Below are 27,096 nucleotides of genomic sequence, written 5' to 3'. Positions count from 1 at the left end.
TTGGGATGGTTTTCAGATCAATATGTTGAGGAACCAATGAGTGAACAGGCCCTTCCACACTGGGTATTGCATAAAAGAAAGGTGTAATCAGCAGCGTAGCTGTGTGACATCATTGAGGAAGAGTGACTGTAATATGGTAGAATTCTTCATGAAGGTGGAAAGTGACATTGTTGATTCTGAGATTGGGTTCTGAATCTAAATAAAGGAAGCTATGATGGTATGTGGTGCTTGATGGATATGATAAATTGGGGAATTTTACTCAAAGGGATGACAGAGGATAGGCAATGGCAAACATTCAAAGAATGTGTGGACGTACTGCAACATTGTTCATTTCTGTCTGGCCTAAAAGGAAAATCGGTAAGATGGCATGACCGTGACTAACAAGAGAATTTGGGGATAGTATTAGAGCAAAGGAAGTGATATGCAAATGGGCTGATAAAGCAACAGACCTGAGAGTAGTTGGGAGCAGTTTAGATTTTTGCAAAGGAGGACAAAGGGATTGCTGAAGAGAGTGAAGACAGAATATGCAAGTCAGTTTGCAGGGAACATACAAACTGATTATAAAAGCTTCTGTAAATCTGACAAGAGAAAAAAATTAATGAAGACAAATGTAGATTCCGTGCAGTTGGAAATGTGCAAATTATAATGGGGAACAAAGAAATGGCAGACCATTTAAATACATAATTTGGTTCTGTCTGGAGAACATAAATAACATCCCAAAAGCCAAACACAGGGTCTAGTGAAAGGGAGGAACTGAAGGAAATCAGTATTCATAGGGAAATGGTGTTGGAGAAATTGATGAGAATAAATGCTGATAAAATTCCAGGGCCCAGTAATCTACACCTTCGAGAACTTAAGGAAGTGGTCCTGGAAATCATGGATGCAGTGGTGATCATCTTTCAAGATTCTATAGACTCTGGAATTGTTCCTGTAGATTGGAGGATTGCTTATGTAACCCTGCTGTTTAAAAGGGCGGTAGAGAGAAAACCAGGAATTATGGACTGGTTACACTGACACTGGTAATGGGAAAATGCAAGAGTCTGTTATTAAATATTGCATAACAGAGTACTTGGAAAACAGTGACAGGATCGGACAGAGTCTGTCAGAGATCAAAAGAAAATCATGCTCAACAAATCTGGGTTTTATAAGGATGTAGTGAGCAGAGTTGATGATGGGGAGTCAGTGGATGTAGTTTAATTGGACTTTCAGGAGGCTTCCGATAAGTTCTCACATAAGAGATTAACATCTAAAATTAATGTGCACAGGATTGAGGGTGGTGTGCTGACATGGACAGAGAACCAATTGGCAATTAGGAAATTAGAGTAGGAATAAATGGGTCTTTTTCTGAGTGACAGACAATGACTGGTGGGGTACTGTGGGGATCAGTGCTCGGACCCCAATATTCACAGTACAGTAATGATTTAGATGAAGGAACTAAATGTAATATCTCCACGTTTGCAGATGACACAAAGTTGCGTTGGAGGGGAACTGTGAGGAGGATGCAGAGATGCATACGTGTGATTTAGAAGTGTTGAGTAGTGGGCAAATGCGTGGCACATGCAGTATGAAGTGGATAAATGTGAGGTGATCCACCTTGGTCTCAAAAGCAGGAAGGTGGATTGTTATGTAAATGGTTATAACTTGAGAGAGGGGAATATGCAATGAGACCTAGATGTCCTAGTACACGAGCCACTGAAAGTAAACATGTAGGTGTAGCAAGCAGTGATGAAGGCATACCATACCTACCACTCTCTGAGTAAAGAACCTACTTCTGACATCTCCCTATATCTACCTCCACTCACTTTAAAACTATGCCCCCTCATAATAGCTACCTCCACCCTAGGAAAAAGTCTCTGGCTATCCACTCTATCTATACTTCTGATCATTTTGTACACCTCTATCAAGTCACCTCTCATCCCTTGTCGTTCTAAAGAGAAAAGCCCTAGCTCTCTCGACCTTTCCTCGTAAGACCTTTCCTCCATTCCAGGCAATATCCTTGTACATCTCCTCTGCACCTTTTCCAACGCTTCCACATCTTTCTTGTAATGAGGCAACCAGAACTGGACACAATACTCCAGATGTGGCCGAACCAGGGTTTTGTATAGCTGAAGCATAACTTCATGGCTCTTGAACTTAATCCGTCTTATTGCAGTTGTGCAGGGTCTCATTAAGACTATACCTGGAATATTGTGTACAGTTTTAGTCTCCTTACCTGAGGAAAGATATTCTGGCCATGGATGGAGTGTATTGAAGATTTATCAGTCTGATTCCTGGGATGGCAGGACTTATGCATGAAAAGAGACTAGATCAGTTATGTCTGTTTTCGCTGGAGTTAGAAGAATGAGGATGGGGGGAATCTCATGGAAATCTATGAAATTCTAAAATTTAAAAGCAGGAAAGATGTTCCTTATGAATGGTGAGGCCAGAACCAGGGGACACAGTCTAAGGATGCGGAGTAGGATATTTAGGACTTGATCAGGAAAAAATTTCTTCATCCAGCATGAGATGAGCTCATGGAATTCTCTGCCACAGTAAACAGTTGAGGCCAAAACATTGATCCCTTTAGCTCTAAGAACTACATCAAACTCTTCCTTGAAAGCTTTCAAAGGTTGCCGGGAGAAGGTGGGAACAGATATGGAGTTGCACAATCAGCAATGATGGCAGACCAATATCAAAGGGCTAAATGGCCTATTCCTGCTCCTATTTTTGATGTTTCTACTCTCGATGCATCTGTCACTGCAACTCACCGTGATGAAAATCAGACTGTCCTGGGTGATTTTTCGATGTTTGTTTGAGTCAGTTCATTAAAAAAATCTCCACTAGTGGTTGAGAAAAATATTTATACATTCTGAAATGTGTACAGTGGTACTTTACACAAGAAATATTGTCATAACCCAAATGATGAATTGCAATATGGCTTATATCAAATTCGTGTAGAGATGAAATAACCAGGTTAAAATATCTAGGCATGTAACAATCATATAGTAACAAAAATATCTGCTTATTTAATATGCAAATCTCATTTGTCAGTGCTTGATAGACTTAAAAGACAGAGTTTTGAAATGCAGCTGGAAGTGAGGCAGGAATTGTGTACCAATAGATGGCTTTACTGTAGGCTAAAATAAATGCAGTGAAAGTACAACTCAAAGATTTGAGCATCCAAATGTTAACTCCCTAGAACTGTCAGAACAGCCGTTGAGGATTGATTCTGTTCTCCATAAGGAAGTTGCAGATTTAATTTCAACCCTTTCTTATTTGTATATATTGTATTTTTTGTCTGCTGCATTATTCTCTTGTTTTGGCTCATGGTGCTCCAAGCTGCATCCAACAGTCCAATGTTAAGACTGTATGAATGAAAATGTTTTTTTGTTTTTGAACAAGAGGTAACTCATTATCAAGCGTTTTCCAGTAATTGGTAAAGGAGCCACTCCTGTAGTTTTCTAACTGCTTGAAGAGGCCAGATCATCTACCTATCAACGCATGTAATAAACGTAGGGATGCCAAAAAAATGTGTTATCTGTGCACTTGATCCATTTGCCTGCCACTCCCTCACCATTTTTTTTTTAAAGTGATTCCTAGTTTTCAGTTCCTATACACCATGCAATGGAGATGGCTAGTCTTTAATGTTAAATAATTTACCCATCCTGCGCAATCTGAACTCAGATTTCAGCTATTGGCTGAATGTAATATTTTTGAGTGGAGAAAAAGGCAAGATCTCAAAAACAAGCAATGAATTCAGATTTGCTTTTCACTACAAGTGCTGTTTGGGTGTCAAATGGATGGGTTGAGTGGGGTATCCACCCATTCAGTACATTCATTGAGGGGCTGCAAACTCTTTGGTCAGGCTCATTTGAATCTTTCTGGTAAGTCATCTGAATGATTTCTAGCACAGGTGGGCAGCTCATTTATTTTGAGGGCAAGATGTCTTGAAGACATGGTACCTGCTCAAAGCAAATTGCATGCCTTAAAACAAGGTTTGTTATTGTTGAATTTCTTTGATTATTGCAACTTGATGTTGGCTGTATTCGTGCAATCTTTCACCCAAGCTTTCAAATGTGTTATTAACCTTGCTGTAACAGGTGGCACTGGGCAGTCACAGCTGAACTGCTGAAGTACTGCTTTCTTAAACACTGTTCCTAACAAACTGGAGGTCCATTACCCTGGGCCTTACAGCCTGCGCAGTGCATATGGTTGCGTTCATGTCTGTTCCATTTAGCCTTAGTGGCTTCACTGGAGGTGTCTGTTTTCTTCTCTGATGCTGCTGTGGCTGGTCCTTGTTCACCCAGAAAGTAGCTGCTAAAAGTAATCCCATTCTCCACTGTGTGGATCTTGGAACCTGCTGAAACGTTTCTCACAACAGATATGTCTTTGGTGCATCAAATCCTGACAGTGAATCATCCACTTATTCACTGATCCAAAGACTTTCATGCCAGTGGCTTTTCAAGCACTTCTTTCAAACTGTATACTCCGCTGGGTGAATCTTGCACTCAGCATTAGACTTGCCATTTCAACTCCACTGTCCAAGAGGACAAGGGCATCAGATCCATGCAAACATAAGCACCTCCTGTGCATATTATGTTTATACACTATCTACATGCTTATCTGCATTGTCTTAAAGCCTGGCACATTTTTCAGTTTGTCATACTTCTGAGAGTTGTTTTCTACTTGATCCAGTTCCCTGTTAGTGTCACCCCTACGAACAGCTCTCCATACAGTTGTGGAATAGTTCACAGCGCAATACATTTGTGATATGATTCTATAAATCTTGAAATTGTTTGTGTGCGTGTTAGAAGTGAATGGATGAATGAGGCACCAGTTATCTATCTTTTGCATCTGTCTGGGGATGGTGGGGGGGGTTAATAAGAGAGAGCCATTTGTTAATAAGACAATGATATTCCTGAATATATGCTGATTGAAAGGAAATAAGACTAACCAAACTATTAAACAAAGCTAGCTGCTAAGTATACTTTGGGGTTTTTCATGAGTTGTATGCCAAAAGTAGTTGCTGGAGTATGGCCAAGTCATATTTAAAGGTCTCCATCGAAGACCTGCTGTATCTCCCCTGGGAAGTTTGAAGTCTTGCTCATATTTTGTCTTTAGAGACTTGAGGCGAGTATAGAATGGATATTTTGGCAGGTGATTTTCAGCTTAAAGTGAGCAAATCATGTTGCTTGCTATAACATTAATTCAAACATTTGTTATTTGATATTCCTTGCTCCTAGTCTGACCTGATTTTCTTTTATGTTTGTCCTTCAACATTGCTTTTTTTCCCCACATGCAGGATCCTTATTTGCACCCACTCCAACAGTGCAGCTGATTTATATATAAAAGATTATCTCCATCCTTATGTAGAAGCTGGAAATCCACAGGCTAGGCCTCTCAGGTATGACTTTGAAACATTTGACATTACTTGACAATAATATATTTCAGCTGAAGAATGCAGTAATGTGATGTGCCAGGCAATGACTGTCTGCAGGTTTTGATATTTTGCACTGAATGCTAGAATGACACATTACAAACTGATGCATAATGACATGTCTCTTTCCCCCTTTTACCCTCTGCCAAATTGGAGAAGATAGGTTTCTAAAAGTAGATAAAAAGGAGGCTAGAAGAACACAGAAAGCCAGGCAGCATCAGGAGGAAAGGAGAAGCCAACATTTCGAGTATTACCCTTCTTCAGGACAGGATGTGGGGGTAAGGGGAGCTGCAGATAAAGAGAGGGGTGTGAAGGGATTAGCGGAATGGTCAAATTTGAAGAACACCTTATCTTCCGCCTGGGCACCTTACAGCCCGGAGGACTCAACAATACTTCTCTAATTTCAAATAACCTACCCACCCATCCCTCAGCTCCCTTTGCAGCCCCACCTCCTCCCTTCCATTCCACCTTCTGACCCTCTCTTCCAGCCATCAACTAGATTCATCCCTCCAATCAACCAGCCAGGTTGTACCTAGTACCGGTGCCCACCTATTGCCACCATTCCATTACCTTCCCCGCCCCTCTCGTCCCCCCCCACTTTATCTGCAGCTCCCCCGACCCCCACGTCCAGTTCTGAAGAAAGGTAATACCCGAAACGATGACTTCTCCTTTCCTCCAGATGCTGCCTGGCTTGCTGTGTTCTTCCAGTCTACCTTGGATTCCAGCATCTGCAGTTTTTTTTTGTCTCTAACCAGGTTTTACGAAGTAACTTGTTGCACATAGTAAAGCAGAGGTTTAGAGTTTCTCTCGCTCTGTAATTTAGTAGTTAGGAAATGTGTGAAGAAACAATCTTAAACCATTTAGTGATAATTAAAATATTTTGCAGAAAATTTGTGACCTTTTCCTCTCATTAAAGTCTTGTGCATGTATTTATAGAAACATGCTTCAGTCATTGTAAATCCATGCATCATAAATGCCCTACAAGTTGCTGGCTAATTTCTCATATTCCTTTAAATTTCTCCAATTGACACTTTGTTCAAAGGAACATCTCATAACAGCTGAACCCTTTACGGTCATTATTCTGGCTATATCCTACACTTATTGTTGGCGCACATGTCTGAAGATTTGTTCAACTGTGGTTAACATTTAAGACCAAGTGGAGCTTGAAATCCCATCTTAGTTTAGGATATTTTCTGTCTCAGTTTAAGGTTTAAAGAGTTTGCCTCGTTCAATAACTGCTAAAGATTTAATGTTTTGAATTGCTGTCTTTAAATCTTGAATTAGTGACTAAATAATACAACATCTTTGTTTATTTTAATGTTATGGTTTGCAGGTGTAGATGCCATAGCCCCATTGGGCTGCGTTTGTCACAGTTTAAATTAGTCAATGCTGTGATCACTTTTTCCTATAATGAGCCTTCAGAATTACTAGGGAAATGTATGAAGGGACTTTGTGCAAAGTCCAGCTATTTTACAAACGGTAATGTTTATCTTATTCTTGTAGTCAGAAAAAACATTGAAACCTTCTTCCTCTATTATCAACCCTTTCTTGAACCCGTAGTTTGTTCTTATTGTGTTTGGTTGGATCAAATAAAAGAAAAAGCCGACTTGTCATTTATGTTGTTCGCAGTTATAATGTTGGTAATGTGGCAGGCAGTGTCATCCTGGCAGCAAACTCCCACAAACAACAACGTGGTAATGACCAGACAATCTATTTTTGAGACACTGTTTGAGTAATAAATATTGGCCAGGAGATGGAATAATTTCTCTGCTTCTCTTTGAGAAAATACCATGGATTTCTTTACATTCATCTGAGAGAACAGATGGCGCTTGGTTTAATGTCTCCTCCAAATTGTTTGCATCTTCGCTAGTGCATCACTCACTCAGCAGTGCACTGGAATGTCAGCCTTGACTTTTATGCTCAAATCCTGGGGTGGGACTTGAACCTACATCCTCATAACTTTGGGGAACACTTTTGAATTGATTCTGAGTTTTGCATGTTGAATTTTAAGCAGATCAGCCTTAATGCCTCATTGTATAACTCACTTATTTTTCTCAATTATTATTTCTTAATTTTTAGATAACCTAAATTTGAAACTTTTCTGAGGAAATTTTCAATTCCTTAAGTGTTCCCAGATGCAATCTTTCTGAGCCATTACCTTAGAAACCATGTGCAGTGGTAGTGTCCCTACCTCTCAACCAGGAGACCTGATCCAGAGGGTGTAACCACATCTGAACAGGTTGATTCAGGGGAAAAAAATGCATCACTCGCTCAAGTTTCTTTTCAGCCATGATAAAAACCCTTTAATTCATTGTCCACCTTAATACAATGCTGCAGTTTAAATGTATTTAAGTATTTCTTTCTTTTTTCTATAGTTGATTTTGAACTTGTCCTGTGCAACTGGTTGAGGATAGCTTTTGATGTGCATTTCTTTGAACATTACAAGCAATGTTGATTTTGGTAACTCAAACCTAAGAGTGCAGAGGTTCAGATAACCTTTAGTGTGGCAAGAGCGAAGTTCATGGCTTGCCGCAGGATCTTGCCAGGAATCCTTAATAACTATGACCTTCTTAAGTCTTTCACAACAAGCATCTGGTATTTTTAAAGCTTTCTGGATGTTCAGAATGTATAGGCATTGCCTATATTCAGTTGGGAAGATGCTAGCTTTTGTCTCCTGCATCGTGCTGAGTATGCTGACCTGAGTCAAATCTTTGGAAGAGTCTCAGTTGTAGACTAGAAGGTGGTTGGGAAGGGAACTGGTGACGAAGAAGTGTTATGAGCCGTAGTTAGTGTTTCTGAACTTTAACCAGATGCCTTAGCTGAAAGATACGTATTTGGGTACTGAATAGGAACAGCTTTGATTATCATGGATTATTATGTGAACACTTGCTGTCATAGATCAAATATCAAAGGACATTTTTGCCTGTGAAACTGGACTCTACCTTCAGGAGAAAGATGAATAAAATGATTGAATGAGTGGAATTTCTTACACAAAGTCCCGCCCCCATTTATTTGTACTTATTGCTTTTCCATACACTGTTCAAAGATGTTCAACAGCCCAATCCTGAAGCTTGGCTGACGTTTTGGGCCTAGGCCCTTTTCTGAAGAAGGGTCTAGGCCCGAAACGTCAGCTTTCCTGCTCCGCTGATGCTGCTTGGCCTGCTGTGTTCATCCAGCTCTACACCTTGTTATCTCAGATTCTGCAGCATCTGCAGTTCCTACTATACCTGTAGCTTGATTGTTGATTTATCTTTTACTAATGGGACCTTCCCAAATTCCAACTTGCTGAGATGGCATGAACAAAATCTACAATTCAAATAGATGAATTTGTTTTCTCAAAAGTGCATTCTCGTCTACCACTGATGGTTGGGCCTTAAGGTTCTGGTTTAGTTCTGTTTGGGTTGATCTATTAATTTTTTTTAAATTTTGCATCTGTAAGATGCAGAAAAGTTGGAGTTGTGATTAACAAAATGAATGTAAAGAGGCAAGGTTGATATAAAATATATTTGAATTCGATATTTCCTGAAGCTGGGTTTCTGCAATTACAGGGTATATTTCAGAAATCGATGGGTGAAGACTGTGCATCCAGTAGTGCAACAATACTGTTTGATTTCAAGCACACATTCCACCTTTCAAATGCCACAGAAAGAGGATATCTTGAGACATCGAGTGGTGGTGGTTACTCTTAGTACGTCACAATATCTCTGCCAGTTGGACCTTGAATTAGGTGAGTAATATAAGGCATGTCATTGAATTTTTGCCACAAAGATTGGAAATAAAAACAGAGTTATTTTTATATGAGGACCCACTTCCATTGGGAATCTGATCAAAGTTCAGATTCTCAGTTGGAAAGGAGATGAGTTTCCTATCTAATTAAACACATAAGGGATAGAAGCAAGAGTAGGACGTTCACACTATCAAGTCTACCCTGCTATTCTATAAGAGAATGGCTGAACCTCCCCAGGCTTCAACTCTTTTATGCTAGCTCCTCATAAACATTAACTCCTGTATTTCAAAAATCTACCTATCGTCTCTTTAAATACTTTCAGTGATCTAGCCTCCACAACTCTCTGGGGTAGAGAATTCCATTTCTACCCACTGTGAGAAGAAATTCCTTTGCCTCAGTTTTAGATGAATGTCCCCATATACTGGAGCTATGTCCCCTTGCTTGAGATTGCCTGACTGGTGGAACCATCAATGCAACATATACCCCGTCAAGCTTCCTCAAAATCTTGTCTGTTTCAAAAAGATCGCCCCTCATTCTTCTAAGCTGTAATGAATAAAGACCTAACCTACTTAAGTGTTCTTGATAAATCAATCTCTTCATCCCAGGAATCAACCAAGTGAAACCCTTTTGAATTACCTCCAATGTCAATGAATCTTCCCTCGATATGGGGACCAAAATTGTACAGAGTGCTTCACATGTCACCTCGCCAGCGCCCTGTATAATTGTCATAGAGTCATACAGCAAGGAAACAGATCCTTTGGCCCAACTCTTCTGTGCTGATCAGACATCCCAATCTGACCTAGTCCCTTTTGCCAGCATTTGGCCCATATCCCTCTAATCCCTTCCTGTTCATATACCCATCCAGATCGATTTTAAATGTAATTGTAACCACCTACACCACTTCCTCTGGCATCTCGTTCCATACATGCAGCACCTTCTGGGTGGAGAAGTTACCCCTCAGATCATTTTTAAATCTTTCCCCTCTAACCTTAAACCTATGATCTCTAGTTATGGACTCCCCCACCCTCAGAGAAAGACCTGTCTATTCACCCTATCCATGCCCCTCATGATTGTACTGAGATTTCCCTATTTCTAAACTCCCCCTAGCAATAAAGGCCAAAATTCCATTTGTCTTGTTAATTATTTGTTGCACCGTTATGTTAACTTCTAATGCTCATGCACAAGAACACCCAAATCCTTCTGTGCTGCATTTAATCGGAGTCTCTCTCTATTTAAATAATAGTCTGTCTTGATTCTTCATACCGAAGTGTATGACCTCTCACTTTCATATATTAAACTCTGCCAAGTGTTTGATCATTCACTTTACCTATCTATAGACCCTTACAGATTTCTTATGTCTGCATCATAACCAGACCTATTTGTACTGAGAGCTAATTTGGATACAGTGCACTCTACCCTCTCCTCCAGATTATTAATGTACATGGTAAATAATTGAAGCCCAAGGACTGATTCTTGTGACATTCCACTCCAAACTGGCTTATAGTTTCCTTTTTTCTGCCTAATTCCCTTAGAGGTTTTCCAATCCTCTTGGAATCCAGTAAATTTTGGAATATTTTGACCAATACCAATAAGAGCAAAGTTGGAGAGCCAGTCATTGGTCTTCCAGTTTCAGGGAAGCACCTCATTACATTACAACTAAGCAACTGGGTGAGTGGCTCAATGCAAGGCCACTTATTGGACACTTTTTAAAAAAAACTTCATTTAAAGAAGAGAGAAATTAGCCACACTACCATGGTGAGATGATTGAGGGAATCCCCTCGACAGGGTGTGCTATCACTGTATCTCCACTCGGATGAACAGGGAAGGCCAATAGTCATGGCAGGAGTGCTTGAATGGCCTGTAGGACAGTTGATCTTCACCTCCTACTCAATTTGCCTCAGAAAACTGGAGGCCAACTGGATAATCCCAATCACTCTCTCAAAATTGCCTTTTAAAAATAATTTTACTGACCCAATTATCTGCTCACATGACTGAGACCCAAATTCACCTCAAAACAGCTCATTTTGGAATTGGCATCTTGAAACTGAGCCTGCACACTGATAAGTGCCGAGAGACTAAGTGCACCAGCATTTGTTGTGATATATTTGTGGTTTCCTAATATGCTACATGTTCAACACTTATTGAGGCCTGTGAATTTTGCACATTGGTTAATCTTGGGCACTATATATTTAAGCTCAACCTGGTTTGTAGGTCTGGTTTGTATCTTTATAATGTTTTTGGTGGTTTGCTTTTACAAAACATGGCTAATTTTTTTCTATCAGAATAAAAATAAACTTGAACATTAGACTACATATGTGCAGCAGCTGCCCCATTGTTTTATGAAGTTTTTGCCTTGTTTGAAATGGGTACATTGTCAGATGTTGCAGTGAGGCACCTCTTTGACCTTGTTTGAAGAAGGCATGGAATGTAGGAAGTGTTAAGTTGGTATTTTTCAATTAGCTGCAAATACTTGCAAACAGACTAGCTGCTGGTAAAGTCTACAGCAGTGAACATACCTTAAATCCCCAGCTACCTTTGCTTTGTTCTGTGATCCAAGTTTCTGCTACTAATGGATCCCAATATGAAATCTGGTGTGGCGGATTTTTTCAATTTAATGTGGAGATGTTTGGCTGAAACAGGTTTGGTTTTAGCAATAAACCAGAGAAATTACTCGAGAAATATAAAAAAATGTCCAAGCTATCTAAATCTTAACAGTTTGGAAGATTTCAAAACACATGGTAAAATGAAGTTCCAACTGCTCCCCAAAAGCATCACTTCACAGTTAACTCAAAAAAGGAAAAATTTTCCTTCCTTGCCCGATTTGTAAATATGACAACTCCACCTCCCCCCATTCCCGTCCTGTGAACTGTGATGTATTTTCCTTGAATCCTCACACCTCTGAGATCTTAGACTTTCTCAGCTTTAAACAAACAATGCGTATTTCTAACTAAACATTCCTGATTTAGTTCTCTCAAACTGAAACTATAAAAACTTTCATCAAGGTAACTTAGTCTTTTAACAGTTCTGAGCAAAGTACGTTTCTAGGAGAGCCTATTCTTATATCCAACTTCAGTCACATCTCCTTCAAACTGAATTTCAAAAGCTTCTAATTTTTTTAAAGATGCCCATCCTAATTTCTGCAAAGCTAACATCTTAATGTTTGTTTTTCTGTCTGTCATAAGCCTCACAATATAAACAACTTTCCATTAACATGCCGGGGAACCTTCAGCCATCCCTCTGACACATACTAGTTTAAAATTATGGTTCTGAAAAGACTGATATTGTTAATTATTAAACTCCTCCATACAAATAGACCAGCACACACATGCCACGAGTTTATAATCCAAACTCTTTTTTAAAAAATGATGTATGTATAAATCTCTCACCTTTCATATGCACCTCACATATGATTGAGGAAAGATTTGCTGAAACATGCTAGTTGGCAGTTTGCTTATTTGTGTTTGCATATAAATAAAGCATCAGATTGCAGTCTTCTGTTGTTTGTAGAGTCATCCAACAGTTGTGTTGCACGAAGCTTGAATCCTCAGTGCAATGCTAAGAACAAATGAGACCTGTCAGCTTAGTGTCAAATCTGACCAGGGTGTTCCAATCCTTTCTCAACATTTCATTGCACAAGCCATTGCCTTTAGCAAAAATGTGATGTCCAACAATTGAAAAGAGTTTTTAAAGTGAAAGTGAATAAATCTTTGCAAAAGAAAATGTTACAAAGGAATCAGGGTAGTGCATGGAATTGAATAGATCATTGAATCATATCATAGAATCCCCACAGTGTGGAAACAGGTCATTCGGCCCAACAAGTCCACACAGACCTTCTAAATACCATCCCTTTCAGACCCTGTATTTCCCATAGCTAACGCACCTAACCTACACATCGCTGAATATGGACAATTTAGCATGGTCAATCCGCCTAACTTGCACATCTTTGGACTGTGGGAGGAAACCGGAGCACCCGGCAGAAACCCATGCAGACGCGGGGAGGACGTGCAAACTCCACACAGTCACCTGAGACTGGAATTGAACCCAGGTCCCTGGCGCTGTGAGACAGCAGTGCTAACCACAGAGCCACCATGCTGCCTCAATAGCTGAATCAGTGCAGGTTTGATTATCTGAAGGCTACTCCAGGCCGCTAAATATTTAATTCTAGGATATATTCGGTGTAATTGATTTATTTTTTGATGGATGTCATGCAAACTGCTGTCCAGTTGGGTGGAGTAATAAATTGAATACAAATAACCAACTTAAGATGGTATTAATTATGTAAGTTTATTTAAGTTGATGTATGCTACAAGAAATCAATGGATATTGCAGAAGTTCTGTTGATACGAATGTAAATTCCAACCCAAATACAACTTTTGCTAAAATTTGATCTATTTTTTAAAAAAATACGTTCACTTCACTTGTACAATTCATGGATTACCTAATGTTCTGAATCATATCTGAAAATAATATCCTAAGAGAAGAGTCATGACTGGGATGCAGATGATAACCTGTCTGTAAAGGAGTCATTTATTACAAGCTGTTTTCTTTGACAGGTGCTCAAATGGTGATGTTTTCTTACAATTTGATACAGAAGAGTCAGGGGAGCACTGTTTATATGTCTGCAGCGTGAGTGAATAGTGGAGCTTTGTGCTAAATTCTTGATTTTCTTAAGAATTTTCTCTGCACTGATATTATGAGAGCTGGAATGGGGCTTCTGTGTACCTAAAACCTTTCTGGTGTTCAGAAATCATTTTGAAGAATATAGCCTCTTTTTTCCCTTTTGCACATGGTGAACCTTCTGTGCATTCTAGTATTTTTGGTTTTTAAGTTTCAACTTGCTAGCAGTTGCAGTTTTATGTTTTTAATTTTTTGAATGAAGTTTTTCCTTAACTGGTTTATATTGCTTAATTAAAGAGAGCTAGTGTGGATTTATTATGGGAAAATCATGCTTAACCATCTTACTAGAGATGTTTGAAGAGATACGAGAAAGGATTGATGAGAGCAATGCTTTTGATGTGGTATACATTGACCTGCAGGCATTTGATACAGTGCTGCACAACAAACTTATGAACAAAGTTGTGTTCATGGAATAAAAGGGACGGGATTCAAAAGCAGTAGGCAATGGCCTAGCGGTATTATCACTAGATGATTAATCCAGAGACCGAGGTAACATTCTGGGGACCTGCATTTGAGTCTTATCATGGCACATAGTGGAAATAGAATTCAATGTTGTCAGGAGTTAATGAATCTTTCGAGTTCACTAATGTTCTTTAGGAAAAGAAATCTGGCATCCTCACCTAGTCTAGACTACATTTGAGGCCAGAAATGCATGTAAATGGGACTAGTTCAGTTTCGGAAACGTGGTTGGCGTGGACAGTTGGGCTAAAGGATCTGTTTCCTTGCTGAATGACTCTATGACTTCAGACCCACAGCAATGTAGTTGTCTCTTAACTGCCCTCTGGGTAATTAGGAATGGGTAATAAATACTGGTTCAATGACCCCAACATCCCATGAATGAATTTAAAAGAATTTGGCTGAGTGAAATGAAACCGAGAATTATGGTTAATGGATGTTTTCCTGGCTGGGCAAGATCTGTAGTGGAGTTTCCCCCATCAGTCTATGTTGGAACATTTGCTTTTCCCGACATATTATAATGATCTAGGCCTTGGTGTTTCGGCGCAATTTCAAAATTTGTCAATGATGTAAAACTTGGAAGCATCGTAAGCTGCAAGGAGGACAGTGTAGAACTCAAAAAGGATAGAACAAATTTGTGGAGTGAACCAATATGTAATAGATGAAATTCAATGTGCAGAAGTGTGAGGTGATACATTTTAGTCAGAGGAACTTGGATGAATTATACAAAATAAAGATACAAAGCTGAAGCAGGTGCAGGAGCAGAGGCTTTATGGGTGTTTTATATGTCTATAAGTCATTTTAGGTGCCTAAGTAAGCTGAAAGAACGTTTTAAATTCACGAGCACAGTATCCTGTGTGTCATTGTTTGTAAGAGCAAGGCGGTGATCTTGAACTTATGTACAACACTGATTCAGCCTCTACTGGGATATTGCTTCCAGTTCTGGATGCCACACCTTAGGAAGAATGTGAAGGCATTGAAGAGAATACAGAAAAAGTTTATATAAATGATTCCAGCGATGGGTAATTTCAGCAATGAAAATTAATTTGAGAAGTTGGGACTATTTTCCATCGGGAAGAGAAGACTGACAGGAGACCTAATTGAATTATTTAAAATTGTCAAAGGCCTGGTTCGAGTAAATGGGGGAAATAGTTCCCACATGTGAAAGGATTGGGAATGAGAGGGCACAGACTTAAATTAGTAACATCCCCATAGAAGCAAAAGTGACATGAGGTAAACCTTTTCATACGAATTGTGGTTCGGGTACACAGTGCACTGCCTGTAAGTGTGGTAGAGGCATGTTCAACGGAGCTATTCAATAAGAAATTAGATCATATGCAGAATTGTGGCAATTCTAGCACCATTAACTATGACTATTAATTTTGATGAATCCATTTAATTCTGGTCTCTTCTATTCAGCTCATTAATTAATTTAACAATCTTTTATTGCTGTTCTTTTAGTTTCTGTGGACCATCTCATCTTTTTTTCTTTTTAAAGAAATTTCTTTGGAACTCAAATATACCACAGTCCTTCGGTCAGGAGAATTTTCTGCTCCTAAATCCCTGAATATTCAAAGATTATTAACTGCAGTCTGTCTATAGATTTTAGTCAGTCTATCAATATATACTAATTGAAAGACCTGTTGACTTTTTAAAAAATTGACCTGTTGAGATGTGCCATTATACACCTCTGGAACAGGTAGGATTTAAACCCAAGTCTTCCAGCTCAGAGGCAGGAATACTGTCACTGCACCACAGGAACCCTTAAAGACCCAAATGATGTACTCAGTTTATATTAATTTATATGTGATACATTTTGATGACGTGATTCAAAGTTGACTTTTAGTTTTACTTTGGTGAGCCTGTGGAATTCACTATCACAGCAAGCAGTCAAGGCCAAAAAAAAGTATGAGGAGTTGGATAGAGCACTTTGGGAGAAAGGCACTAAAGGATATTAGGGGGGAAAGTGGGAGTTGGATGATCAGCCATGACCATAATGAATGGCGCAACAGGCTTTAAGGGCTGAATGGTCTGCACCTTTTTTCTGTGTTCCTTTCAAACGGAGTTGACAATGTGACTATTTGACTTTGCTTTTGTCATGATAACTTTGCTATTTGTGGAATCCTGCTGTCCACAAATGGTTGTCACCGTTCTGCATTGCAACAGTGATGGCACTTCAAAGGTACTTAATTGACAGTTCTAAAGTGCTTTGGGATGTCCTGTTTTGTGAAAGATGCCATATAAATGCAATTTAAAATTGTTCATTTGAAATCTAACCCACGCTACCCTAAGATAGTTCCGTTTCATCACCAGCATATGTTTTAAACCAGCCGCTGGAGAACAATTAAGACAGTCGCCTTTCGTGTCACTGTCTCTCTGGTCTTGGTGCAGACGGAGGTGGTGGAAGGCTCCAAATCAACAGTGAAGCTGTTTTTGGAACCTGCTCTAAAAGAGAACTGGTCATATAAATGGGGTATTATTTGGATACAAAGAACCCTCTGACAAACATCATTTCAGTTCAAAATTTGCTGCACTAATCAGCCCTGCACATTAATTTCCAAATGGGAATAATATACTGAAACAATCAGTTATTTTTCTTTCATGTATGTTAGTAAATGCAGACACTTTAATCACTGCGCCAGTAAGCTTAATTCATTACTCTCCATTGCTACTTTGAGTGGGGAAAAAAAACACAAGTAGAGAAGCAGTCTCTCAAGTTCATAACAAAAGATGTGTTTGTTTGTTAGATTTCCCTTTGACTCATCACTGTATGATGTTCTACGTGTTCATGATAAAGCTAAAAGTGTTGCTGTCACAGTGGTAGTTCCAAATGAAGTCAGTCTTCTATGCATTAACTACGGTGATTCTTTGCAGTGATCTGTGCCTTTATAATGAGGTATGGATTTAGTTCCGTGGAATTCAAAGCTGTTATTCAAACTCTTAATTGCTGTGATGGAAAAAATTTCATTAGACTTTCTAATGGAAGGTGGTAATTGTGTTATATTTGGGATGCTGTTTTCTTTCATGGAGAGATGATGCTTTTTGATTCAACATTCTACTTTTCCTGAAGGAGTAGGCTTTCAATAAGGTGTAACCATATGAGTGTATTTGCCTTAAAATGTCCAAAATTAACAATGACAATGTCTGTATATGTCTCTGCTTTTAAAAATACTTCCCCTCAACTGGCAGCGTTTTATTGTTGTTCCTATGTGCTCCTAACAGTTTGACTGTTCTGAGTTCAAGTAATTTTTCAATGCTTGCAGGCAAGAACTGGGAGTGGCATGGTGGCTCAATGGTTAGCACTGCTGACTCTCAGCGCCTGGGACCTGGGTTTGTTTCCAACCTCGGGTGACTGTGTGGAGTTTGCACGTTTTCTCCGTGTTTGTGTGGGTTTCTTCTGGGTGCTGCAGTTTCCTCCCACTGTCCAAAGATGTGCAGGCTGGGCGAATTAGCCATGGGAAATGCAGGGTTACGGGGATAGAGTAGGGGGGTGGGCTATCTGGTATGCTCTTCGGAGGGTCACTGTGGACTCAATGGGTCAAATGGCCTGCTTCCACACTGTAGGGATTCTAAGAAGTTGTATCTCTGCAACCTAACCTATTTAATTCAGGAAGTATCCAAATTCCTGATCAACATCACAGCAGAATAAAAGGCACTAAATTCACGGCCTTGGTCAGAACACATTCTATCAGTGTTTAAATTCTGCATGCGTAGTGGAGTTTCAGATGCATTTTGCCAGACCCATGGATTGCACAATCCAATTGGACTCGAGTCCCCTCACTTTATGCAAATTATGCACTATGGGTATTCATGAGGGATGTTTCAGACTGCGCCTCAGTTAACCTATGTACCTTTGCACACACTACTCAACTGGTCTCGTTTATTAACATGTTGGAGTCAATAACTTTTGAGTTTTTTTTCACTGGATTGCATCAAATTGATTGGTGCTGAAACCATGTGGTCACACTCTCAGCCTGACAGCTGACTGCAATGGGACCGTGTTTCTGTTGATTCTCAAAGTTGAGCTCAACGGTCTATTTTAGGAGTTGATGGGAGAAATTAATACTTAATTGAGCATGAGCATACTAACTCGGAGCATGAGTAGGCCACTCGGGAACTTGGGCATGCTTTGTCATTCAGTCGGATCATGCTGATCTGAGTAATTTAAAATCCTGTATAAGTCCAGTAACTGTCATCCTCTTGCTTATCAAGAATTTATCCATCTCTGCTTTAAAGACTTTCCCTGTACCTTCTTTTGAGGAAGAGAGTTCCAAAGACTCATGGCCTGCTGAGAGAAAATAAGTTCTCCTTATCTGTCTCCCAGATGGACTATCCCTTATTTTTAAACAGTGACCCTTCGTTTTAGATTATCCTGCATGAGGAAACATCCTCTCCATAGGCACCCTATCAAGACCTTCTGTGTCTTATTCCAGTCACTACTTGTTCTAGCGGAGTCAACCCTCATAAGACAACCCAGGTGAGACTTCTCTGACTGCCTTCCTATGCATTTATTTTGTATCCTTAAAGGAGACCAATACTGTTCACAGTATTCTAATTGAAATCTCACCAATGCCTTGTATAAGCATAACCTCCCTACTCTTGTATTCGCAATAAATGTTAATACTAAGTAAAATGTGCTGCACTGTCCTGAGGAAGGGTCACCGGAACCGAAACGTTAACTCTGATTTTTCTGCACAGATGCTGCCAGACCTGCTGACCTTCCGAAGAGCATACCAGATATCTCAAGACCTGCTGAGCTTTTCCAGCAACTTTGCTTTTGTTAATACTAAGTAACCTTCCTAATTACTTGCTGTATCTACCTACCAGCTTTTTGTAATTCATGCATTAGGACACCCAGGCTCCTCTATCTCTCTGAATTCTGCAATCTCTTACCATTTGGATAAAGTACTTTTTTTACTCTTCATGGCAAAGGACAGTTTATATTTTCTATATCTAACTCACTTTTTTATCCAACCTGTAAACCTTTGTAGCTTCCTTATGTCCTCTTCACAAATTACTTTTCTGCCCATCTTAATGTCATCAGCAAATTTAGCAACTATACCTTTGATTCTTTCATCCAAGCCAATTATCAAAATTGTTAAAAGTTGAGGTCCATACACTGATCACTGTGGCACAACCCATTACATCTTGCCTCCCAGAAAATGACTCACTTATGCCTAATGTTTCCTATCAGCTGGCCAATCTTCTGTTACAACTCATTGGAGTAGCAGACTGGAAATCAAGACTGGCTATTTCTAGAGTTATCACAAAAATTAAACATTTTAAATGAAAGACAGAAAATCCCCAAACTACCTGATCTTCAGACCCAGATAATAGAAAGCCAAGACCAGATTTCCGTACTGATATGGGATTTGAATCAAAGGTCCTATGGGGCATAATTTGGTGATGTGAAATAAGGACAGACTTCCAAACAGGTGAGATAACAGAGAGATAGCAGGAACTGCAGATGCTGGAGTCAGAGTTGATACAGTGTGGAGCTGGAGGAACACAGCAGGCCAGGTAGCATCAGAGGAGCAGGAGAGTCGACATTTTGGGCCTAGACCCTTCTTCAGGACTGGTGACATAACACAGCCACTGATCCTCTGGGATAATGAGAGTGTCTGATTGATCTATACCTGACCAGTTGCTCGGTTTCAAGGTTGACACAGAAGAACTAGATACCGTGTCAAATAAAGGAAATGGTGTTTGATTTTAGTAATGAAAATTTTAAATGAAAAGTTGAGAACCTTTAGTCAATTTTGCATACTAACATCTAGTGTGGACTTTAACAAGTTTTTAGATAGTTTTGGGATAGAAGCGCCTTCAGTTATAGTGTCATAACATCATACAGCAGGGAAACCCTTTGGTCCAATCTGACTATGCCGACCAAGTTTCCCAAACTAAACTAGTTCCTTTTGCCTGCCTTTTGTCCATATCCCTCTAAATCTTTCCTATTTGTGTACCTGTCCAAATGTCTTTTAAATGTTGTAACTGTACCTGCAACTATCACTTCCTCTGGCAGTTCATTCCACATGCGAACCACCCTCTGTGTCGAAAAAGTTACCCCTCAGGTCCTTTGAAATCTTTCTCCACTCACATTAAAATTATACCCTCTAGTTTTGTACTCCCCTCCTTCAATTCCTCAGGTATCTTTTGACATTTTTAAGTCTAGTTCTACTTAATAATGTACTGCATCTGGGTGTCTTTCACCAGCCATAAAATAATAATTCATTAACAGGGCATGCTTTCTCCAGGGAAGAATAGAATAATTTATGTTCAGTTATCTCCAATGGTTCCCTGGGATTTGAAATCTAATTTGTAATTAAACTTGGACATTCCCTTTTCAAGCAATTGTTTTCTGCACTGAAATTTCAGTTATGAGGAGACTGGAGATTCTGGGGTGGTTATCCTTAGAAGAGAAAGGTAAACTGGTATTTTTTAGGGCTGTTAAAAATTATAAAGGGCTTGAAACAGTAAATAACCTGTTTCTAGTGGCAGAGGACTCACTTATCAGAGGACTTTGATTTGTGGGATGCATGGTAACTTTGAAAAGGAAGTTGGATAAGTAGTTGAAGGAATTTTATTTTCATTTGTGAGATGTAGATATCGTTGGTTGCACCAGCATTTATTGTCCGTCCCTAGTTGCCCTTGTTGAACCGCTTTATTGTGTTGACCCACAATGCCGTTAGGAGGGAATTTAATTTACCATGCTGTGGGGAGAGAACCAGAAAGTGGGATTTATCAGATTGGTCTTTGAAAGGATTCACATCAGCATGATGGGTAGACTGGTTTCCTTCTGTGTTGTAATAATCTTGTGGTTCTAGAACTTAGTAATAGAGACGAACAGCATGGAAACAGACCCTTCAGTCCAACTTGTCCACGCCAACCAGATGTCCTAAATACATCTAGTCCCATTTGCCAACATTTGGCCCATATCCCTCAAAACCCTTCCTTTTCATATACCAATCCAGATGCCTTTTAAATATTGTAATTTTACCAGGATCCACCACTTCCTCTGGCAGCTCATTCCGTACGCACACCACCCTCTGTGTGAAAAAGTTGCCCCTTAGATCCCTTTTAAATCTTTCCCCTGTCACCACCTAAGGCAAAACTAGGTGAAATGCAAGTCTTAAAAGATGATTTTGTTTCAAAAGACAATGTGTGCTGAAGCCTGTTTTCTATAAATAAATTGGCTAATTGCTTAGAAGGATTCATTTTGCATTATCATCCAGGAATTCACCAAGGCTCCTTAGACAACACCTTCCAAACTCACCACGACTACTGTCAAGAAGGATATGGGGGATCACATGCATGGGAACACCACCAACTGCAAGTTTCCCTTCTTGCCACTCAACATCCTGATTTGGAAATGTATCATTGCTCCTTCAGTGTCGCTGGGCCCAATCCTGAAATTACCTTCCCTAACACCACTATGGAGTTACCAGCACAAAATGGATTGTAATATTTTAAGAAACCAGTTCACCTTCACCACCACCACCTGAAGAGCAACCAGAGATGGGCAAAAAGTGCTGGCCAAGCCAGCAATGCCCAGGTCCCATGAATGATAAAGGGGACAAGTTTGATTAAGCAAGATCATTGTACTCCATTCAAAACTAGTAAAAATCTCTCTAGACTGCATTTGTTGAGCTGCTGTTGAGAGCACTGATTGTAACTTGTTGCAAATTTTAAATTTGAATGCATTGGCTGAGACTCAGCATTGCCAGTTGTTCTTTGTATGCGTGCGTATCCTCTCAGACTGACTGTCTCTTCTTTCGCCTTCAATGAAATAAAAGAAAAAAAAGGAAAGTGATGAAGGGTCTAGGCCCGAAACGTCAGCCTTTCTGCTCTTATGATGCTGCTTGGCCTGCTGTGTTCATCCAGCCCTGCACTTTGTTGTCAAAGAAATATCTTGTCAGGTTTTCCTCACTGTCTTCTCAAATTATAACTTTCTCTTTATATAGAGAAAGGAAAACGTGCCTTATTATAAACACTTCATGACATTTCTTGAAGATGGTTTGTAGTCATTTAGTTTGAAATCATTGTTATGTAGTTGATATGGCAGCTGTTGTACCCACAGTAACATTCCATGAACAGTAATGACTGTTTCTGTATGCTTGATAGCTGCTGCATACAGGAATTTGGTCACAACACTAATAGAATTTGCTATTCCTCTTTGATAACTATCATATGATTCTTATTTTCAAACTGAACAGGCCAGTTGGCTTCTTGTCTTGATGTTATGTTTGAATGATGACACCTCTGATGTCTCAGTTTCTTGGCACTCTCCAGGTGTCAATATAAATTAAAAATGCTTTCTGCAGAATGACTTTTAAACCAATAACTTTCTTACTCTGGCTGAAGAGCCACCTGTTCAGGAAAGTGAAGCCCTAAGTTCCACTTGATAAAAATTGTCACGATTTTAATGGGTGTAGGAAAAGGTACTTAATTCAGTTTTCTGAGCAAGTAATATTTAAATACCTGATGTAGTCATTTTCAAGAGAGAGAACTGAATGGGCAAATCTGGATGTTATCCATTAGGATGCTGAGAGACATCTGGATTCATCTTCCTCTGATAGCTTCTAAATGAATGCTGGTGAACCTATTCAACAATCCAGACCAATGCTGAGCCTTTGACTTGCCTTTTAATGTCAGTCTAAACCTCTAGGAATAAGGATTCTGTTCCTTGTTGCTCTCACTAGCAGTCCTACACAACATGTCATAGGAGTAATCTAATCAGTTTATTGTTGGTTTAATGGATTTCCATGTCTTCACATCAAATCAAGTAAGAACCTTTCTTCACGTAAAGATATTCAGTCAGGCCTGTTTTCTCAATTTACACTTGTTGATGGGAAGCTTTGACAAAAGCATGGCAATAGACTAAGATTTAACAGATGGAAAATACTTGTCAACATAAATTTTTCATGTATAGTTGGGATGGAAGTGGTTGAGCTACTGGCTGCAGAAAATCGCAATGGTAATTCTTCTCCCTCTCTAGCAATTTGTGTTTTGAGGTAAGTAGAAGGTGCTATTATTCAAAGTGCGTAAAAGTCTATATTATAAGGTATCCTGCTTCTGTTTTAGAATTTATAAGGTCACGGACTTAAAACCTATTAGGAACTCGGGTGCCCTATCTATTGATACTCTCATTCCATTATTAATAGCAACCAGATGTTATTTTAAATGACAACCATTTACAATTATGATGTTTCTATAATTATCTGTTAAAAGCGATATTCTGCTAGGGTTATTAGAAAGGAGAAGCATGCAATTTTTGTGATGTGACCAGAGTGAAGGACAGCAGTTAACTAAGATAAGATTTTTGCATAGTGTTCTTTGAAATGAAAGCTGCTGAATGGACCTTGAAGAATACAAAATTAATGGGAATAAAATTAATGTGGCTTTTTAATCGGATTCTTAATCAGTTGTCAGTAATTCTGAAGATATGCTATTTATTTTAGAAATTAGCATATCTGATTGCTTTAGGAACTGAGTTGCCACATTAATGAGAAAATATTTTTGATGGAAGCAGTGTGCTGTGCATAAATTGTGCAGAATTAGAAAGTTGAGCTCACTTCTGTTTGAACTGCAGCATTACGTTATGCAACAAACTACAGCTATATGTTCCCTTCAGAACTGAAGTAATGCCTTCACTGACAGAACTAAACATTGCAAAAATTTCCTGTATGGAAATAAACCAAAATTAGGTCACTCTGAAATCATTACCAGTGTTGTGACTGGTTGTCCTAGACCTGCGCACAGTTTGCTACTCATTATCTCTGTATCTTGTTGTCCTTATTTCTCTTCTGGAATGTACATTAGCATAAGGTTCACATGCTTGACTGCCTTTGAAGTACTTGCACAGCAACTAGGAGTTTGATCAGAATTATAAATCTGTAATAAAGTTAGTAAGTAATTGTCACCACTATTGGCATAGTGCTGACGGCATTTCAACCAGTGGGTAAAAGGACTAGAAATCTTGAACTCTTCATTTCTAACTTTCTTCAAAAATCTTAGCCATTTTAGCTGATTTAGAAATGCCTCCAGTTATTAAAGCCTACTTAACTCCCTATAAGCATATTCATTAAAGTTATCTTGTTCCTTATGGTTTTTTAATTGATTTGTGGGATATGGACCTTGTTGACTAGCTAGCATTTATTGCCTGTCCCTAGTTGCCCTTTAGAAGGTTGTGGTGAGTTGCCTTCTTGAGCACTGCAGTCCACCTGCTGTGGGTTGACCCACAATGTCCTTAGGGAGAGAATTCCAGGATTTTGACCCAGCAATGGTGAAGGAACGGGACATATTTTCAAGTTATGATGATGAGTGGCTTGAAGGGGAACTTGCAGATGGTGGTGTTCCCATGTATCTGCTGCCCTTGTCCTTCTAGATGGAAGTGGCCATGGGTTTGGAGGGTGCATCTGCTGCACTGTGTTAACTGGAAGCACTGTCTTCTGTGACTGATTCTTTCTCATCAGACCAATCTTTATTCAGTGCTTCACTGAGGCATTGAATAGCAAAGTTCTGTAATGCAGATGAGCTCGTTGCTGATGAGGGTGTGCTGTCACTTTGCAGGCCAGACATGAACATACAGGCATGTCCTTTACACAGTTAGGTGGAATCTCGCCAGACGAATCACACTTCATAAGTCAGCACAAAGAAAATGTCAGCCGTGGAGAGTCCATGGACAGCCAGGCCTGTCAAGAACATGTTCCTGAATGGTACAGGGGATTGAGGGGTCTAGCTTGAACATGTGTGAAAAGACATCACAGGAGGTTTGAAAGCTATAATCTTTCACCGACAATCTAGTTGCCTAGCGGAAATTATACCATTGAAAATCTGCTGACCCAGTCTTGTTACCCTTGCTTGCCAAAACATCTACCCAGTTTCCACATGTAATATTAGTAATAGTGATTAAAATTATGCAAAATGTTGTAGAAATGTAAGATCACATGTAGGTGAAGCCTGAGAAAGCTTCTGATAAGATCCTGCAATAGTTCACCTTTTAAATAGTGTAAGTAGCAACAAATATTTATTAATTTATAATAGCACAGTTTCCAGCTCTCTCCTGTCGAAGACATAAACATCCCAGTTTGGTCTTAATGCATGGTGGCAACTATCAGCAAACTGCTTTAAAAGGATCCCCATCAATGCTGAAAAAGTTGGGAAAGCTAAAAAACAATCAGCTCAGAAGAGCAGACTCAAAAAAATACTATTTCTGCAAATGAATTGATACTGGAATCCCACAGCAGCTAAAAGTAGGTACATGGAGAATTGAAGAAAGCCTTCCTCCTCCCAAGCCCTCGGACCATACAGAGGGCTATAACCAGGCTACACAACTGTACCAATTGGCATAGCTGCCTCAGTGCTGCCACGTCATCTCTAGAGTCAACAGGGATCAGGTCAGGGTGCTACTACATGACTGTATTAAAGAGGAGGCACTCTTAAGAGTGAGTGCTGCCAAGCAGAAAACCTAAGATTGAAGTTACTGCTGTTAGGACAAGTAAAACCATAAAAGCATGCAGGAAAATCCCAGAATGACAGACATTAGAGGCCAAGTGTGAAATTCTAGCATATCACTTAAGAGCAGGAGGAATTCTTCCTTTGATTCTTAAAGGTCTGACTACATTTAACCTGCCTCCTTGCAAAAAACACTTGCTTCATAGCAAGTCTAAACAGCCTAAAACCAGTTGATGTTATAAAAATCTCTGATTATCACAAGTTTAACAAAATTGTTTTTATTTCTAATCAACATACCGTAGTTTGTTTTGTAGTCTGCACAGAGTTAGCCTGTGCCTAAATTCGTTGAGTTAACTGTGTCAGCAAAGGTGTTTCATTTATCTTGGGCATCCACAGTCTAGGTTAGTAAATATCACTTCATAGTTTTTATTCCTGAACATACTCCAGTTATTTCTGCTGGAAAGTGCACACATGCAAAAGGTCAGTTCAGACATAAGGAGTCTGTAGTGTTTTACATGTTCTGGTGTGGGCTAACTTATGAAGAATGCCTACTTGTCTAAGGTGTTGTAGGGTGACCTGGGTCTGGAGCACTGCACCAGAGCAGCAGAGCAGCAGCTGATGCTAAAGGTAAAGAAAGTCAAAATCGGACCAAAACAAGTGCTTCCTGTATCTTACCTTAAGTTTTCTATCTTGGTTCTGAATTGTGTTCATGCTTAAAACCCCATTGTTCTCTCATTTTTTGCTTCAGGAAAAAATTAAGGATGTGACAAAGCAATAAACTGTTCTTAACACTTAATCAGTGACAAGGTGATGTGCTGTATTGTTTGCAATAGAGCACCTATTTTTGTTGAATAAATGATAACAATATGTAGTGTTTTGGAACTTTAGAATGTGTAGATTTATTTTCCTGTCCCGAAATGTAAATAATTTGTAGATGTACCTTATTTGTAAGAGTAGTTGTATATTGCTTCTATTAATCTCTACAGGGAGCCTACAGAGCACAGTGCAGGTGAGGAGGCATCCTGATCCCTTGGAGGGTTGGAAGAGTTCTAAACAGGCACCAAGAGTGCTGCTTGCTGAGCTGCCATTCCAAACAATTTCTATCTCTTTGAAGAGTTGTGGGAGATTTCATTCTTTTCTGTTGGTTAAAAAAAAATGGCAGTTGTAGAGTCAGTTTGATTCCCATCAAACATTAATCACCATTACACAGTACCTTTACAACTAGTGCAATTTAAAACCATCATTTGGGACACTTCCTGCTTTTTGCAGTATTCATCCTGCATTTTATCCACTTTTATTGAATCCCAACAATGCAATATATGGATGGCAAAAGAAAAATTACATTATTTCAGCTTTTGATTGTTTT

The 27,096-nt window shown here is 39.4% G+C and overlaps 1 protein-coding gene across 6 annotated transcripts in view; it reads left to right on the top strand.

The window, feature by feature from the left end:
* Positions 1-27,096, top strand: part of helz (helicase with zinc finger) — a 273,419-nt gene that overhangs the window by 119,354 nt on the left and 126,969 nt on the right. For all 6 annotated transcript variants that reach the window (XM_020511475.2, XM_048610734.1, XM_048610735.1 and 3 more), the window contains 2 exons: positions 5,282-5,383; positions 8,965-9,143. In XM_020511475.2, coding sequence (XP_020367064.1) covers positions 5,282-5,383; positions 8,965-9,143 — 281 coding nt within the window. The remainder of the gene's footprint in view (positions 1-5,281; positions 5,384-8,964; positions 9,144-27,096) is intronic.

This window comes from Rhincodon typus, chromosome 23 (genome assembly GCF_021869965.1).
Source record: "Rhincodon typus isolate 14 chromosome 23, sRhiTyp1.1, whole genome shotgun sequence".
Lineage (NCBI taxonomy): Eukaryota > Metazoa > Chordata > Chondrichthyes > Orectolobiformes > Rhincodontidae > Rhincodon > Rhincodon typus.
This window is presented reverse-complemented; position numbering and strand designations above follow the sequence as displayed.